Below are 18,478 nucleotides of genomic sequence, written 5' to 3'. Positions count from 1 at the left end.
CGTGGCAGTTAACTGGTTAAGAGAGCCATGTAGCTCCAGCCAGTTTGGCTCAGTGGATAGAGCATAGGCCTGCAGATGGAGGGGTCCTGGGTTCAATTCCAGTCAGGGCACATGCCCGTGTTGTGGGCTCAGTCCTCAGTAGAGAGCGTGCAAGAGGCAGCCGATCAATGATTCTCTCTCATCATTGATGTTTCTCTCTCTTTCTCCCTCTTCCTTCTTCTCTGAAATCAATGAAAAGGATGAGAGCGAGAGAGCGAGAGCGAAAGAGAGAGAGAGAGAGAGAGAGAGAGATGTACAAGTTGGAGTTCACCTGCTTAAAAGGTTTAAACACCTTGAATCCAAGAAATGAGAAAGAACTGGGGATATTTCAGGCTAGGAGGGACTTGGAGGATCCTAGGAGATGACAGGGGGAGCAGATCTAATCCAAGTCAAGTGCAGCGAGGGAACATCACGGGATGACAGCTGTCTGTCACAGATGGCAGCACCTGCTCACAAGGCAAAAAGCCCCAGGTCACTGGAGTGCTGGGGAGAAATGGGGCACCTTGTCAAAGATGCTCCAAGAAGGGTAGTGCCCGTCTAGAACCCATGGCCTTGCAAGGCTCTTCTGAAGATATGAGACAATCTGCAGAGCAAAGATGTCTGTTCTGGCAAGACTGCTTGGTGAGGACTGGTCAAATGGAAAAGAGGAAGGGAGTGCTAGAACCACTGGCCTCTGACCCCCAGCACGGGGCCCAGAACTGTCCCAGGCTCTCTGGCCAATGATTCTGGGCATCTCGATCCTCACAAAACAGAAGGGAGAGAGCCCATGAACTTAAAAGTGTTAGCTACTCCCCACCATTTCCGGTCTAACAATTCCCCACTCGGGACAGAGTTTGCAGGAACACCATCTGCCCTCAGCAAAACCCTGCGACTCCCTGAATGGGAGTCAGGAGCTCCCTCCGGAGGGACAGAGCTCTACCTTTTTTTTTTTTTTTTTTGTCTACCCACTTTTTAAAATGGATTTTTGGATGCCAACACCCTGGGACTGTGTCCCCTCTCCCCCACAGGGAAATGGTTCCGAGGGCTGCACAGAGAGGGTGTGGCCCAAATGGAGTCTCTCACAAATTAGCATCTCTCTCCCTCCCAGCTCCACGCAGAGGGCAGATTGCTCATGGAGAGTCCCATTTTAAGGAGCACCAAGAGTACAAAGTGAGGCAAGGGCTGTTGGCCAAGGGCTATGGGCCATCGGGATCAGTAAAGTCACGTGACCAATCAAACCTCTTGGAGAGGAAAGGCTGAAGCCATTGGACACCCAAAGGTACAACAGGTGGGAGGGGTGGAAGGGAAAGAAAGATGAGAAGGCCCCGTCTCCCCAGGAGCAGACTGACTCCTAAGTTGTGGCCAGGAATTGAGCCCAAGGAAAAGGCCTGGTAGGGACCAGACAGAAGAAGAAAGCGGGTGGGGGTTGGGCAGAGAGGCCTTGGCACACAGACATGTTCCCACAACCCCCTTGCTCACAGCCCTGCCGACTCCCTCCACACCTGGTCAGGATCAGCTTTCTGGCAATGCTGACCCACCGAAAATAGAAACTATTTGTGCAATGCATATATTATTACATCCTCGTGAAAGTGGCTGCCAGAAGAAAACATTTTTATGTGCTGTGGTCGCACAGATGTTCCGAGAGGTGATTCCAACCGAGTCTGAAGTCAGAGGCCAGCCTCTCGCCCTACGAAGGCCCTCTCCTCTCCGTGGCTTGGACATGGGAAGGACATAGGCCAGGTCTGGAAGCAGGCTGTGCGCCTCTGCTGCCCTGTGGCCATTCTCAGCGAGTACAACCTGGAGGGTGGGGCCCTGAAGAACGCCAGCCCCACCCAGCCCCACAGCTCATCTGGAGGCCCAAGGGGTGAGGGTCTTGGCCTGTCCAGGGCTCGCACTAAATGAGCTAATATATGCACAATGCCCGGAACGGTGCCTGGCAGGATGGCAGCTGCATTCCCAGGACTGCCTGGTCCTGGCTCCAAGGCAGAAGCCAGCAGTGTCGCTCTGAATTCTGAGCTGTGCCGGGGATGAGTGGGGCTGCAGGCCAGCACCGAACATGTTGTCAAGCCAGACAGTGGCCAGCCTCTCAAGGAAGGATCAGTCTGCCTGTTTCGGACAATTTTAATTGAGCCCAACGCTTTATATTCTGGAAGATGGCAATGTCTCTGCCTGCAAGCTGTGTGGTAGTAGCAATAGTAGCTATTACTCACTGACCATAAACCATGTGTCAAAATGGTTTTGTATTTCTAATCTAAAACCATCTTCCCAAAAAGGCATTAGCTCTATGATGAAAATGCTGAGTTTTAGAGAAGGGAAGTGGCCTGTCCTGGCCACATGGCTGGATCTGAACCAAGGTCTGGATGATTCTGAAACCTGTTTCTTCCATGAGAATGCACTGCTTGCTTAACTCATCCATGTTCTTTACAAGAAAAATCAAAGACAAATCACAATCCAGAGCTCGGAAATTCCAGTGTCCATCCTTGTTTCATCTGGCCCTCCCCCGCAAGCCCCTGGGTTCTCTGGTTCCTTCCTCTCCTGTCAGCCTTCACAGTCTCATGCCAGCTTTCCTTCTCAACCAGGCGCTAGGTCACTCCACCCAAGGTCATCCGACCAGCACCAAACCACCTGGAGGCCATGCTGCTGATGCAGCTCCACCTGAGCCCGGTGTCCCTCCTAGACCGAGAGCGCACGGGGCTGCAGCTAGCTGTGCCTCCTGCAGGCAGCAAACACTCCCTGAAGCACCCTCGCCTGACCTTTGTCCCCTACACCTGGAAGGAAGGCCACTAGCCTCCTCCCCTGCTGAAGCAGCGCCTGGCCTAACTGCCAAGCATGAGTCAAAGAGGATGTCCCCGCGTGACACTCGGGCAGGTGCCTCTGCTGGAGTTTTACTGCTTGAAGATACATCACGGGGTGCCTACTGCTGAGTAGGAAGAGCTCAGCTTGCAAACGACTGGCCTAACCTCCCCACTCAGCAAAACATTCCACCTTCGTTCCTAAATATTTAGAATCTGAAAAAAATATCAAACGAACATCTGCAGGGTCTGTCCGAGATCGGAAACCTTACATCTTTCCAGAGATTTATGGTCTTGCCTCTTTCCCACATCTCCAGCTGTCACACCAAGTGACCTCTTAGTACAACTTCCTTTTCAACAGGTCGGTACCTGGCGTGCAAGCCTTCCCAGTGGGGCCTAGGTGGCAGCCTGCCAGAGGGCACCTTCCGCCCTCCTCACCTGGCAGGATGGCACCATCTGGCTGTGATGAGCTTCCCCAAGGACTGCTGCTCACTTTCCTCCCACAGCTGCAGGGATTTGCCAAAACACTTTATCTATCTGCCTCGCTTTCCAGCTGACATCCCTAAAAGACATCTTTTGTTGGGGGCAGCAGAAAAAAAGGCCAAAGTGGGGGAGACGGAGTAGAGAAGGAACTCAGCCAAGGGTGCACTTGGTCTGAGCCTGCTGGGGTGTGGCATGACCAGGTGCGAAATGCAGCTCAAGTACATGTTATTGTTAAACTAGAGGCCCGGTGCACGAAATTTGTGCACTGGGGCAGAGGGTCCCTCAGCCCGGCCTGTGCCCTCTCGCAGTCTGGGACCCCTGGAGGATGTCCCCTGGGGGGATTTGGCCTAAGCCAACAATCAGACATCCCTCTCGCAATCTGGGGCTCTCCCAGTCCAGGACCCCTAGCTCCTTACTGCCCGCCTGCAGCAGAGCGGGGAGAGGCTCCCACCATTGTGGTTGCATGAGTCCAGCTTCTGGCTGAGTGACGCTCCCCCTGTGGGAGTGCACTGACCACCAAGGGGCAGCTCCTGCATTGAATGCCTGCCCCCTGGTGGTCAGTGTGTGTCATAGCGACCAGTTGTTCTGCTGTTTGGTCAATTTGCATATTAGGGTTTTATTATATAGGACTGACCAGCAATTTAAAGAAAGCAAGTCAGTGAGAGCAGCTTTCCATCTCATTCACTGCACACTGATAAGTCATCTAAACCGAGAAAGCAGGGACTGGGCAAGGCCTGCAATGCCCGGGGAAGTGGGGGGTGCTGAAGAGAGCCCCACAGAGCCTATGCCACAGCCCTTCTCAATATGGGGCATGGGAAGCAGGAAAGCGAGGGGGTGCCTGGGCGCCATGCCCAGAGAAGGGTGACTCAGGCTGTGTCGCCATTGTCGCCACCGAGGCGCAGGCGCCTTGTGCTGCTGCTCGGTGGCCCCTCTGTCTCGCGGGTTGGTGTCTTTCCTGACTCACATGGGGCGAGAGTGAGTGTGCAGCTGCAATGAGGCCTAGTTTCCGGAGGAAAAGCCGAGGCCTGGGACATTGCAAAGAGGCCTTACTGGAGGAACTGACGTGAGGAAGACTCCCCATCTGATCCCCATGGCCCACATCCTGGGAGCACTGAGCCTCAAACACTCTGGCCCTCCTTCTCTACTCCTTCTGCCTTTGCCCTTTATTTCCCACCTTGAGGCTGAAACCACCTCCTTCACGGACTCCTGGCCACAGGCTGGTCCCCTCCAGCCCCTCTGAGGCTGCCCCCATCCAGGCCCTGGTCATCTCTCCTGGATGACCCGAAGAGCCTCCTCCTCCTGCTAACCACCCATGTCAGCCAGCAGAGCCATCTTTTGAAAACACTCCTCACCTAAACATTTTAAAACCCTTCTCACTACCCCTGGTGATGACTGGGTCTCATCTGGTCAACTTACTTCCTACAGGAGAATCCACTGAAGGAGGCACACTCCCAAGGAGGTCGGAGTCCTGCACGGGACCCCACAGCTCTGTCCCCACTCTTGGTGTCCATTTCTGGGGCTGCCAACAGAATGCGACTGGCACCCACAGAGTAGTGTCTTGTCTACATTGAGCGGACTGCTCAATGCATTTCTGTGCAAACCTTCATTTAGCAATCAACCGAAGGCCAAGCACAATGGACAGATTAGGAGCAAAAAATGTAGTGTGGTAGAAAGTAGCCTATTTTTTTTTCTAGGCAGACAAATCTGGGTTCAAATCCTGACTGCCTCCTACTAGATAAAGCACCATGGGAAAATCACTTAACCGCTTGAACCTCAGTTTCCTCATCTGTTAAAAGAGAATAACAACTATCTTGCTTACAATCTTATCAAAGGAGGCAGCCTGCATGACCGTGCATATTCCCTCCTCATCATCAGCGGTAAGTGATGGAACCCTTTCATCTCCCATCCAAGGCAACCACAGTCATTTCTCCAAGGCTCATCTGGGACACATGGCTAACCCACAGCCCGCATTTCCCGTTTGCTCAGAAGCTGCGCATCATTAACTTAGACTCGTTTCTCTCACTGCTTCCCTGCCCCTCCTTTTAGAGTTACTTACATTGGAAACCAGCCCCAGCTTTAATGCACCTCAGATGAGTTATGTGACCGGCCGTTAGGATGATGACAGAAGCATGAATTTCCTCATTAAAGCCCAAGAGCACAGGCAATCCAAACAAGGCCACGGCCCGGACCGGTGTGCTGAGGACAGCCACTCATCAGGCTTGTGTTTGGCTTGGCAGGAGGCACTGCTCACGGCAAGCCGGAACCAGACCCTGGCCATGGGCTGACAGCTCTGATTTAAGCTATTAGGAAGACTGAGGATTAAATATTTGTCCAGGTCACTGTAAACCGGGTGGAATTATAAACAGCTCAGAGCGGTAAGTGATGCAGGAAACAGTCTCCGGATACAAATTTAGGATTTTCCACCATTGCCCAGGTGGCAGGGTGTGGGGCGGGCAGGCTGTGGTAGAGCTGGCTGCCTGGGGGTTCGGCCACCCCTCCCCAGTCAACGGTTCCTGGAAGACAGGAGCCCATTTCCATGCAAAAGGATGGGGTCTGCCCCAGGGAGCACTAGCCTTGGTTCTGAGATGGCACAAGGACAACCCTGCCCAGAGGCCAGAGCAGGGGACCCCCCAGGCCCCTGGTGGCTTCAGGCCCTGTGACACAACAGAGGCAGTGGAGGTTTTGGATGGAGGCTCCAATAAGCATCCCAGGCAGGCTGGCTGACAACACATTTGCCTTGCACTACGATTTTTCAAATACATGAAGATGCTTTTGAGACTAAAATACAAATTCACTTAAAGAGTTACTAAATGTATCCTTTCTGGCATATATGTTTTCTATCGATGGCTATTAAAAGTATAATTATTATCTTATTGAAATAAATTTTATATATATATATATATATATATTTTTTTTTTATTGATTTCAGAGAGGAAGGGAGAAGAGATAGAAACATCAATGAGGAGAGAGAATCACTGATCAGCTGCCTCCTGCACGCCCCTCCTGGGAATCGAGCCCACAACCCAGGCATATGCCCTTAACCAGAATTGAATCCGGCACCCTTCAGTCAGCAGGCTAACACACTATCTATCCACTGAGCCAAACCGGCTAAATAAATTTTTGAAGTTAAAGGAATCCTTATTAAGCTGGGCACTACTAGATGGAGAATGGGAAAGGCGTTCTTGCAGAAGGGGCTCCCCCTGAAGGCGTTCTCAAGGAGGCTAGCTTTCAGCCAATACTGACCTCTCTGAGGCCCAGGGTCACTTATCTGTGCACTCTCTTCCCTTTACACAAAGCACCTAGCACACAGCACAAGGCCTCCCCCTGGGACGGAGCCGTCCTGGGTCCTTACACAGGGTCTTAAACCTGCTTAGATGGCGGAAGTAGCACCTGAAGTCGTAAAGGTATGTCTGCTCCAGGGAGACAGCACCTTCCAGCCCAAGCCTCCACTTAACTCAGACACACCTACCACAGAACCAACCACGAAAGAGGGGTGGAACTTTCAATCCCCCAATTTCCAGGGAGTGGAAAAGGGTTGGAAGTTGAATCAATCATCAATGGCCAATGAGCTAGTCAATTATGTCTGTGCAACAAAGTCTCCATAAAAACCCACAAAGGATGGGGTCCGGAGAGCTTCCAGAATGGGAACGAGATGGCTCCCAGTGTCACCATGCTGGGCCCCGAACTCCATGAGGCTAGAAGCGCTTTTGTTCAGGACCTTCCTCTCTGTATCTCTTCATCTGGCGGCTGATTCGTTATCCATTAATATCCTTTGTAATAAACCAGTGATCTAGTGAATAAATGGGTTTCTTGAGTTCTGTGAGCCACTCTAGCAAATTAACTGAACCCAAGGAAGGCGTCGTGGGAACCTTTGATTTATAGCTAGTCAAGCAGAAGCACAGGTGACAATCTGCACTTGCAAGTGGTGTCTGAAGGTGCTGGGGCAGGGGTAGGGTGGGGACGGGGGAACAGTCTTGAAGAACTGAGCCCTTAACCTGCGGGCTCTGAGGCTGTCTCCATGGAGTGTCACAATTAAGTTGAATTGTAGGACACCCTGCTGATATCCGAACGGCTTGCTGGGGGCATGGGGACCACGTCCCTCCCCACAATGGAACTGGGTACAGAACCCAAAAGGGTAGCACTTGTCAAAATTTTAATGTGCACATAAATTACCGGGAGAACTTTGTTACATTCAGATCCAATGTGGTAGGACTGGGTAGAGCCCAGATCTCTGCATTTCTGACAAGCTCTTGAACGATGTGGTGCTGGTCCTAGACCAGGCTGTAAGTGGAGACAAGAGGTTCTCCGAGAGCCAACCTGCCCGACGGGGCTGCTCAGAGATGGGAAACGAGCAAAGCCCGCTTCTCACAGCACAGGAGGCCAGGAGGCTGTGGTACCCACGTGGGGTGAACCTGACAAGGGCGAGGAGAGAGAAACCATGGCCAAGCCCACAATCACCTGTCCTACCAAAACAGGAAGCCAGCTGGGAGTCGGCAGGCAGTGTTCAACCACAGACACTCAGAGGGCATTTATTTGACAATTAATGACAGTGGATTTACAGCTGGCTAAATAAGCTCAACTTGAAAAAGTACCCTAACAAAAATGATTATCCGACTGATGCCTCCTCTAAGGAAGTCTCTGGCAGCCATGCCTGAGGGCTCTGCACTTGGCCCTGAGCTAATTAATATAAGACAGAGAGTCAGCTAATGTGCAAGTAACAAAGCTAGAAGGAACAGCTAACACCTGGATCAGTGAAACCAAGCTTCAACAGAATGGACACAGCAAAGTGGATTAAAAAAAAAAGTGAGGATAAATGTAAATCTCATTAAAAAAAAAAAAAAAGATTTGCTGCACAAGAACAGAATGGGAAATCCCTGGACCCTCAGCGGTTCATGGACCGGGAGATGGGATGGAGGTGCCAGTGGGTGGCACTTTGGCCGACTGCACGCTTGCGAGGTGCCAGCCAAAGCAATTCTGGGCACATTCTGGTGGACAGGTTCTTCTGTTCTGGCTGCCTTTTTTAATGGTGGCTGATGTAAGAGGAGCAGCTGTCCCCCAAAGCAGTGGGCTCCCTGGTCCCACCCAGGGCAGCAGAAGGTGTCCTGTCAGGTTGGGGGTGACCTCTGACCTCTTCCAATGTCTAGATCCTGTGACTCAGGTAGCCTTTGATGGCTTTGGCCAAATGTACTCATCTTTTCTTTATGAGGTCAACGAGTGTACTGTGAAGAGTACCCTGGTGGGTCTACACTGGAGGATTCCGGTGGGTGTTCTTCAGCTCCACCTTGGAGCACTGCTGGGGGTGGGAAGCTGAGCCGAGAGCAGGCTGCTGCAGGGCTTGTCAGTTACTGATCACTACCAGGGGGAGGCCAGTAAACCCACTCAGATGTTTAAAGTAGGCACTCGCTCTTCTGGATCCTTTTAGGCTTTTATTTCAGCCTTTGCTCTCCTTTTGGGGGACCCTGGTTACTGTCCCCCAGCAGCCTGTTGCCAACTATCTGGGTCGACTCTCGGCTGTCACTCTCCAGACTGCCCATGCCACCTACGCAATAGTGTCCCTCGGTTCTCTCTGCAGAAAGCACGTTCCCACCAGTGTCTGACGTCTGCTGCCTGCCCACATCCATCGCCCCCTCCACTGTACTCTAGGAAATCAACACTCCTTTCCCATCTACAATACCAAGGGTACTCACGCAACCCAAGTCTGGCCATGGCCTCAGGAAAGGATTCTGGTTGGACCAGCAACCATGCCTGGGCCAGCGAGACACTTCTGGGGTACAGCAGACCTATTCTGCCGGGGGCCACCACATGGAGGGATGGGGTCCTGGCGGCATCATTTGCATCCTAGACCCAGCGTGCTGAATGAAACCTGAATTGCTCAGTTATGTGAGCTGACTCGTTTCCATTTTTTGCTTAAGTCAGAATTTTACTTCTGTCACTTGCCACCAAGAGTCTAATACATGACCTAAATCACAACTAAGAAATGAACGCATTCTAAAATGCTATCGGCAGGTAGGTATGTCCTAACCATTACAGGAGCACGTGAATGGAAACACCCTGACCTGAAGAGGACACCTCCTGTGACTGACTCTCGGAATCACTAAAGGCCTATGGGGAGATCGTGTCAGGCAGGGGCTGGCCTAGAACCTTGTGGGAACAACTGCTCACCCATCCCCATGTAGGTCAGCTCTGAGGCTGGCACCTGTGGGCATGGCAACTCTACCTGTCTGGTAAGGCTGCCTCCAAGGTTCATGGTGCCAGAGCCGGATTTGTTGGTTTGCAGCCACAGCATCACCGTGGAGGTCAGCTTGTAATGGGCGGTGCGGCCACTGGACTTCTCCTGGGGGACAAGACAGAGATCAGAACCTTGCGCACAACCCCCAGCCGAGGAGTCTGTGGTGGCTCCTGAATGCAGGGTCATCCTAACATGCCCCTTCCCAAGACATTACCACCACACTACCTTTCCCAACCCCAAGTGGCCTTTAAGGGACCGAATCTGCACTCGTGTATATTCAGTTCTTCTGGGATCTTTACCATCAATGACTACTGCAATTTTGACTTATCTTTATCCAAATGGCTTTGGGCACTTTTAGGAATTAACAGGTTTAGGTATCACAGTCCCCCTCTTCAAGAAGCATCTGCTAGAGAATGGGGCTGAGCTGCTGGGCGTGGCATCTGTCTGCGAGGCCCTGGGCCACCAGCTGCTGGGAGCTGTACCTGCACTTCCACCACGTGGATGGAATCCCAGCAGCCTTTGATCTTCTTTGATCCGTCTCCAGCCTTCTTTATGAGGATCACTCCAGCAAAGCCATGATCCAGATCCCAGAGGTAGACAGATGAGACGCCGCCTTCAAAATACCTGCAGGAAACAGGCCCATGTGCCCATTAGATGCTAGCTTGTCAAATTACAGACCATCAGCCCAGGTCCCAGGGGTGTCATTCGGAAAGGTTCACCTGTGTCTGTGTGGAATTAAGAACCCTCCCTGCAATGGTTCTAGGGCTGATTCGTGTATGTGTCCTGAACATCCACTGGTCGGGGGTGGGGGGAAAGCATCCTTTGGGGGTCACAGAAAGAACACGGCTTAGGAGTCCTCAAGATGAATCTGAGCCTGAGCTCTCCCATGGACTCCAGCTTTGTGGTCTTTGTCAAGTTTTCCAAACTTCTCCGAGCTTCGGATTCCTCCGGATAAAGGGTCCAGCAAAGCGTGTGACGTGACCCTCAGCGGGTCATTACTACTGAGTCATCACCACCGTCCGATATTCCTATCTTTAGTGATGGCTTCTTTATAAGGGAGATTAAGAGAAAAAAAATAGAGCAACAAATGCTTCCTTCACCAAGAACCCCCCCGAGCCTAGGCCCACTAGGGCCTCTATGGTCTTTCAGAACAACGTGCTGCAACTCACTAACCAGGAATGAAGGGCTAAGCATGGGATGGAGCTCCCTCCTCAGGCCCAAGCCAATATGGAAAACTTCCTAATTAAGAGCAAATGCACGAGGGAAAGAAAAGGCCAGAGGAGAAAAGGAAACCGGGCTAGACCGCAGTCAGCGCCAGGACGGAGTCAGGCTGCTGTGAGTACGGACCGAGGAGTTCAGAAAGCACGGGTGGATGGATCACTGCTGATGTGCAGCGCCCCAAATTCTACTGAATCTTGTATGGTGGCTAGCGTGTTCTTTACCAGAAAGTCTGTGGCCTCTCTGACCCGTTAACCCCCGTTCAATGGTGTGGCAGGCAGATTCTGGGCCCCAGCAGGACTGCAACCTCAGACGTAAGCAGACCTCAGATGTGAGCAGACCTCAGATGTACACAGCGAGCAGGCAGTGTGGCTGCAGTGAGCGTGGGCCCCGGTCAGACAGGCGTGGGTCCCAGCCCCAGCCCCTCCAGTTACCAGCTCCGTTTATGCCCTCATCCACCCAAGAGTTACTTATTAGGGGCTACCAAGCACCCACTGTATGAATGGGCCTTAGGACTGCTGAGAGACAAAAACAATATAGGAAAGTAGACACCTGACCAAAGGTTACTATTAATTTTAATAATAAAAACAAGTACTAAGAGTAAACAGGTGTGTGAATGTTAATGCTTAGAGGGTGAAGAAATACGCGAATTCTTCGTACTCTTTGTGCAGAGGTCAGTATGTGACATACAGCAGAGTGTGACCGGGGGACACTGAGACCAAGGCAGTAGCCCCACTCACAGAAGACAGCCTCCAGCCTGAGCTGTAGGGGCGGGGGCTCAGTGTAACCTCTTGCTCTAACTGCGCCCAGGGGTCCTGCCCGCCAGGATTCCTCAGGCAGACTGGGGCCCACCTGCTGCTGCTGCCACCACATCCTGTCCCCACTGCTCCATCCCCGTACCATCCACTGTGATTACGCTGTCAAATGAAATTCACAACTCTGCCACTCCCAGCAAGTCACGGGAGGCAGGTGAGGGCAGGCCTGCCAGGGCTCGAGATGCCAGGCCCCAGGCTACATGTCAGTCAAACAATGGAGGGCGGGAAGGGGTTTGGCCCCAGAAAAGGGCAAGTGTAGTACTGTGAGGGGAACAGACAGACACACCTGTGGGGGCCCAGAGCTCAGTACCATCCCAGGTGACCTCTGGGACCCCACTCAGGAAGGTTATTTCTCTTTTTCCAATTCTCTTTTCAAACCACCCCCCGACACACACATCACACCACACACACACACGCACGCACGCACGCACGCACACACACTCCTTCTCTCCCTCCCTCCCTAGGATGGGAGGGAGGGGGAGCAGACAAGTGCTCTGGTCTAGGACCAGCTCTGCAGGGAGCTGCATGCACAGGGACATGTGGAGATGTCTCTGTCAGGTCTTAGCTGGAGTCCACGTGCTCAGGTGAGCTTGCAGCAGGGCCTCCGGGAGCCTTTCCGGCTTGTTCTCCTGGATTTTGGTGGCTCCCTTGGCTCATAGTTCACTGGGAGGCACCCCATCTACTGAAGGAGGAGAGGAGCAGCCCACCACAGACCTGTGAACACCCGTCCTATTGGTGACAGACGGATGGGTTCTCCCACCCAGTTTTCCCTTTTCGTCGGCTTGCAGGGAGAGCAGCCCCACATCAAAAGGAAAAACCAACAACTCGAAAAAACTGTGGCTTTTCCTGTGCTGGCAAAAATGACAGGCCGATAATTCCTTCTTTCCGTTGGCCATCCTGGAATGAAGGCTTGATGCCCAGTGGGCATTTCCATCCTTCCGCCCCCTCACAGCTCACGGCCCCATCCTCTGCACCTCCCCAACCAGAGACTGGTGTTGTTCTTGTCAAAGGCTCATGCCCTGAGTGCTGGGAGACCGGGGAGAGCGGTCAGGCCGTCCTAGAGGAACCAGGGGAGATCGTGGTGGCTTGATAGCCCTGGCGACACCACCTGGTGACCAGCTCAAATGCGCCAGGTGGCCTACAGTTGACCCCACTCGCTCTCATCCCTTAGATTTGTTTTCTTCTAGAAAAATAAAACAGCAGCGTGAATGTTTTATAAGGTGGAACTGGCTGTTTCCAGTCCAACGTCCCTCCCATGGCCCAGCTCCCACGCTGGGCAGCTTCTTCTTGGCTTGCTCAGCTCCACGCTGACCAGGCCCAACATTTCAAAGTGCTGGACACAAAGGAGGTAAAAATGCAACCTCAATTCTGACCTCCATGTGGGTTACTGCTCCCCCAAAGTAAAAAAAATTTATTGCAACATTATAAAAAAAGGAAATTTAAAAATTAGCCCACAGTGCCATATATCAACTTATCCCATAAATCTGATTTTTCCAAATTCCCTTCCAGTCTTTGTCCAGATGCATAATTTTTATGTAACTATAAAAGCCCTGCAATGGTGCTGCAATGAGTTGGGTTTTCCTCACTTGGCATGGAACCCTTAGTGCTTCTCCATGGAGCCACATGATCTCCGTAATTGTTTTTAAGAGCTGGGATAGTATTCCACTGGGCAGTATCCTAATTTACAGTCCATTTGACTTTTAGTACAGAAATGACGCTTGGATCTCACGGTGACTGCCCCCTCTTCCCATCGGGCGCTCCTCGTCGAGGCGGACGTGCTGAAATCCGGCCTCCGCAGGTATGGCCCAACACAACAATTCAAGAACGGACTTGCATTCCACCCACCAAAAGGGATCTGCAGGGATGGGAGTGGCTGGGAGCGGCAAGTCTCAACCCGAGGCTCCAGGACAGAGCGCGCAGGGGTTGGGGAAGGAAGGGCCGGTTCGGAGCCGCCCAGAAAGACCTGCCTCTCCGACAAGTGCTGTCAGGACCACTGTGCAGTCAGTGGTGAGGCGACTGAGGGGCACACAGACAGTCCCCCATTACACGGTTATGGCTGTGCTCTGCGCGTGAAGCATTAATTAAAGAGGGACCTCAACAAGTTTTTGAAAATTTATTCTTACCTGCTGTACTTTGATCATAATGACATGAAACAGGAAAAAAAATTTTTTTATGTGGTTCACATTTACGAGTTTTTACATAAAGGCTTTTGTGGGTATTTTAAGAATGTGCTAAAATGTTGTCTGAAACCACATAAAGCCATCTGAGGAGTCGCCCGCCAGAACTAACAGCACACACATGGAAGCACTTTAACTGGCCTTTGTATATTTAATGAGTCAAATAGTATTAATATTGTTTAAATGCTAACATGCTATTTCAATAAGGTGGCTCTACCATCGCCAGCACTCGCTCTTAGGCCTCGCACGTCAACGTGAATGAATGATCACATGTGGCCCGGCATGAGAGCAGCGACAGAGGAATTAACCCGGCCCTGCCCTGGCCCCACCCAGCTCTCCAGGAGGGCGGGGGGCAATATGCAATCCACACATGCGGTGAAGAGGGTGAGTGGCCAATAGCTGGACAACACAGAGACAGTCTTCGGGGACACTGTGGAGAAGCCACCTTGTAAAGTCTTAAACCATGAAAGCTCCAGGAACATCAGGAGTGGGGAGATGACAGGTGACTCCAGGAGCAACCGGGATAAAACTGTGCTGGACTCTGGCAGAAAGAATTTAACCGAGTGACACTGGTTCTACACACAATCTTGGTGGCTTTCTCGGCTTTCCCTGTAAACATTAACATTTCCCAAGGCAGATGGAACTGCAGGGAATTCAACAGTTGGGACTAAGGAGATGGGGCCACTCAGGTTGGTTCTATGAGTCCCGCCATTTGAAAAACAGTATGTCCATGACAACAGGCAGATATAGGTTTCCTAAGTCCCAAAAGATCAGTCGCAAGGGGACACCTGTGTGCTGGATGAGCCAGGGGCAAAAGGCAAGCCCCTCAGGTGGGGCTGACGATTTATCAGCCCAATCACAATTAAGCATCTGGTTGAGTTTATTCTCTGTCATCAGCCAGGTCCCTAAACTTGGACCAGCTAAAAGCCTAATGTGTCAGTAATTCTCAGAGTTCTATGTCGTCTCTCCCTAAAAATCACTCTTCCACTTGAATAACGGCGCAGCCACATGTACAGATTCTGCGTCCATAACTCTTCAACCACAGGGTTTCGGGGGTGGGGTGGGGGTGGGGGGGAGAACATAGTACTTCGCACTCAAAATGACCTACTTCACAAAAGAAAAAATAAAATAAAAGATTTCGGTTCCCAAAACTTTATGGAGTGCTTGAAGCTGAGGAATGCGAGGAGACCTAGGATGGAAACTTGTTTCGGGAATCTGAGCTGTGGCTCTGAATTAGCCAATGCTCAGTCTTGGCCAACACTGGGCTGTAAATGGAACAGGAAAGATGGGCTGGAATGGACTTTGAAGTTGGCCGTTGGTCCCTCTTTTCAAATCGTCTCCTGGGAGAAGAGCCGGATTTGTGCTTCTAATACAGAGGTTCCCCTACAGCTAATGAGTCAGGCTATGACCCTCCACAAAAGAGCCAAAGTCAGGACAGACCTGCTGGGATGAGCAGGCCTTTCCGGGTTCCCTCAGACGTGGTCTTTCAGCCTCAAATGGGCTGGGCCACAGTCACAGGACAGGCCAGGAAGCCTGGACCTCCAGCAACGCAGTGACCTCTGCAATGCGGAGGCACAGGTAGGCACCCCAAACTCAGCCAAGGCCCGGAGCATTGTAAGGGGAGCCCCTAGACGCTGGAGTGTGAGGGGCTTTCTTCTGCAGTCACTTCATTAAAGAAAGCCAAGAGGAAGGCAAGCAATACTTATTTGGCACTGACTGATGTGGTCTCCCCCAGCTCTGACTGTTCAGGATTTGGTGGCTGCACTGGGGCCTGTATGAGGCAGACACACCTCAGCACAGATTCCTAACAGCCGAATTAAGTTGAATCAAAACTCTGCTTACATGCCTCTAGTGACAAGGAACTCACTACATTCCCAAGCAACCATCTCCCTTTTGAAGATCTCAAACAGTTCTTGCTGGACCTGAATAAACACTTCCACCTACTGCCTTCAGGAAACACACAAAACCAGAACTTCATGCCCTTTCCTCATGAAGTCCTTCTAAGTATCTAAAGACGGCTGACATAAACCCCCGAGGTTTCTTTTTTTCTGACCTTCTTTTTCTGATATTATTCCTCATAAGACATGATTTTAAGCCCCCATACCTTGGTTACTCTCCTCCTCAAGGGTATGAAAACAGAAATACATGCCCCAACCATGTGAGAACCAGCACAAATCTCAAAGTGAGCTGCCTGTCCATGGAGGAAAGCAAGATCAGTCAGCTTTCTTGGCAATCACGCTCAGTCATACTGACACACACACACTGAGCTTGCACTCATCTCTAATGAAATATTTTTTCTTCTGTATTGTCATGAAATTGTCTCCCACACCTTGTACGTTTAAGAACTGGGTGTCCTGGGCCGGGTATATCACTTTGTATTCGAATCTGTTTTATTCAGTCCTCACAGACATGGTCTTCACCGTTTCAATCTATCGTCTGTGTGGACCAGCTCTCTGAACCTCGGAATTCCAACATTTTCTAGAAAGATACTGGAGAGAGGCTTCCTGGGGTACCTGGTGGTCAACTTGGAAGCTCTGGTCTGAACACTTCTTTCACGCTGGGGGACAGTACAAAGATGGGACGTGCCCACAGTCTCAATTCTGGCTGGAGATGAAGGGACCTGCTAGGGTGGCTGAGGGAGAGAGAGGGGGAATATATGTATGAGGTGGGCTTGGCCAAAATGTCAGAGTTCAGACTAAAAATTTAAATGTCGGTGCAATGAAAACAATGAATCCCTCTATTCTCCAGTGCCACACTAGGAACACGGCCCTTACAAGGTGCAAAGCCATAAGATCCCATGAGATTCTCACTTCCTATCTCTGTCCTCTGTCACATATGTGGTCGGTTTGCTTCTAAGATCTCATAAATAGTAATAGTGAGACCTGTAATAAATGGTCATGAGGGACACTCTTTACTGTAATAGGCACTTGGTCATGACAATAAGGAGGTCATATGGGCACGGGGTCAAACAGGAACTCCCATGCTTGATGTCTGATTTCATGGCAAAGACAGGGAGGTTAAAGCCCAGGGCAGAGCCATTCCACTAGCAGCTGGGATTCTGCCCTAAGACAATACCTTTTTGTTTCCTTCCAGCTAAAACAGAAAATAAAATCGCCAGCAGCTACTAGCACTAGTTTATTTTTCTGATCATCCTTAACATCCTATAACAGTGATGGCGAACCTATGACACGCGTGTCATTTTTTTGGTTGATTTTTCTTTGTTAAATGGCATTTAAATATATAAAATAAATATCAAAACTATAAGTCTTTATTTTACTATGGTTGCAAATATCAAAAAATTTCTATATGTGACGCGGCACCAGAGGTAAGTTAGGGTTTTTCAAAATGCTGACACGCCGAGCTCAAAAAGTTCGCCATCACTGTCCTATAACATACTGAGGCACCTGGTATCCACAGGTGGGAACAATTCAATTCCACTCCAGGAAAAAAGAAAAATCTCCAATTTGCTTGGAGAGGCATCTAAAACCTGGCTTGCTTCCTTGCAGTGCAGACCAACATTCCTTTCTGTTGGCTCCAAACTGGCCACTGTCGAGAAGCTAAGCATATCCCCTGCCCAACATGAGGATGTGGGTGCTGCCGATGGATACAGCTTCTGAAAAGCCCGCAGACAGCGCCAGAAGGCAGGCTGACGGCCACAACTATGAGGGGCTGGGACAAGGGGGTTCTCCCCATCTCCCCTGCCCCCCCACAATGGATGCACTAGAAAGAGCACAGGAAAGCCTGGCACAGAGCAGGCACACAACCACTCTGACCGGTCATTTTCATGAGGGTCTTCCTCTCTGGGCTGAGAAAGGCAGATCTTCTTCCTTCTTCTCCTAAACTTGGCACGTTCTGAACTGTCCGGGAAGCAAGATTCTGCTTGCTCTGTGAACATAGTCCCATACCCACTGCCCTGGGGGCTGAAGCTGGCTCCGCACAGAATGGAGAAAGATCAACACTTGGCTTTGGGCTGGCCAAGTCCAGATCTGCTGCTGAAAGCCAATCACCCTTGTTTGTGTATTGAGACCAGCTGTTTTCACCACAATCTGTGGAACGTGTCCTGGAGTCTGCCCATGGACACAGGACAGGTATTCTGCGGAAATTCCTTCCAAGACATACAGGTGCAACAATCCCTGAGCACACATACCAACTGGCTTAGGCATGTGCGACTTTAATGCCAGTTGCACTTAGAAGTGCACATCTGGACTGCGGCTGCAGCTCTTTACGGCCTCTCTTTACAAGGTTTTTAGTTTTTTTTACTTGAAGAGAAATAATGAAGGCCTCTCTGGAAAACAATGGTGCCGCTGCAGGGGCCACCAATCTGGCTCTGGGCTCTGAGCAAACGGTCTGTGCTCAGCACCACCATGACCAACTCTGCCTCACCAGACTACCCGTGAAAATACTGCCCGTCCTGCTGAGCCCAGCTCATGAGAATGAGGACGGCCAAGGCCTTCTGGAATTTCAAAGCCATCACTATTATCCAAGAGCTGCCATTTCAGAGAACCCATTCTGGGTCTGGGGCCCTGCATTCACTATTTTACAGTCAAGGAGGCTGACCCAGAGAGAGGAAAGGCATGCACCCAAGTCACACAGCTGAGACGTGGGAAGTCGGGGTTGGACTTGGGGTGTGGCTGGCCCCGGTTCAGCCTGTGAGGTTGAGTTTAGGTGAGTTAAACACACACATGCAACCAGGCCCTGTACACAGTGCCCCGGCTGGAGGAAAAGAGAAGGAGAGGCCAGGAATCT

At 51.1% G+C, this 18,478-nt stretch overlaps 1 protein-coding gene across 2 annotated transcripts in view; it reads right to left on the bottom strand.

The window, feature by feature from the left end:
• Nucleotides 1–18,478, bottom strand: part of CAPZB (capping actin protein of muscle Z-line subunit beta) — a 125,038-nt gene that overhangs the window by 7,883 nt on the left and 98,677 nt on the right. For both annotated transcript variants that reach the window (XM_081086823.1, XM_081086822.1), the window contains exons 5-6: nucleotides 10,005–10,146; nucleotides 9,511–9,627 (exon numbers count right to left, since the gene is read on the bottom strand). In XM_081086823.1, the coding sequence (XP_080942949.1) occupies nucleotides 9,511–9,627; nucleotides 10,005–10,146 (259 nt within the window). The remainder of the gene's footprint in view (nucleotides 1–9,510; nucleotides 9,628–10,004; nucleotides 10,147–18,478) is intronic.

The sequence above is a fragment of the Myotis nattereri genome (assembly GCF_964212035.1).
Source record: "Myotis nattereri genome assembly, chromosome: 3".
Lineage (NCBI taxonomy): Eukaryota > Metazoa > Chordata > Mammalia > Chiroptera > Vespertilionidae > Myotis > Myotis nattereri.
The sequence above is the reverse complement of the archived record's forward strand: the minus strand, read 5'-3'. Positions and strand labels throughout refer to the sequence as shown.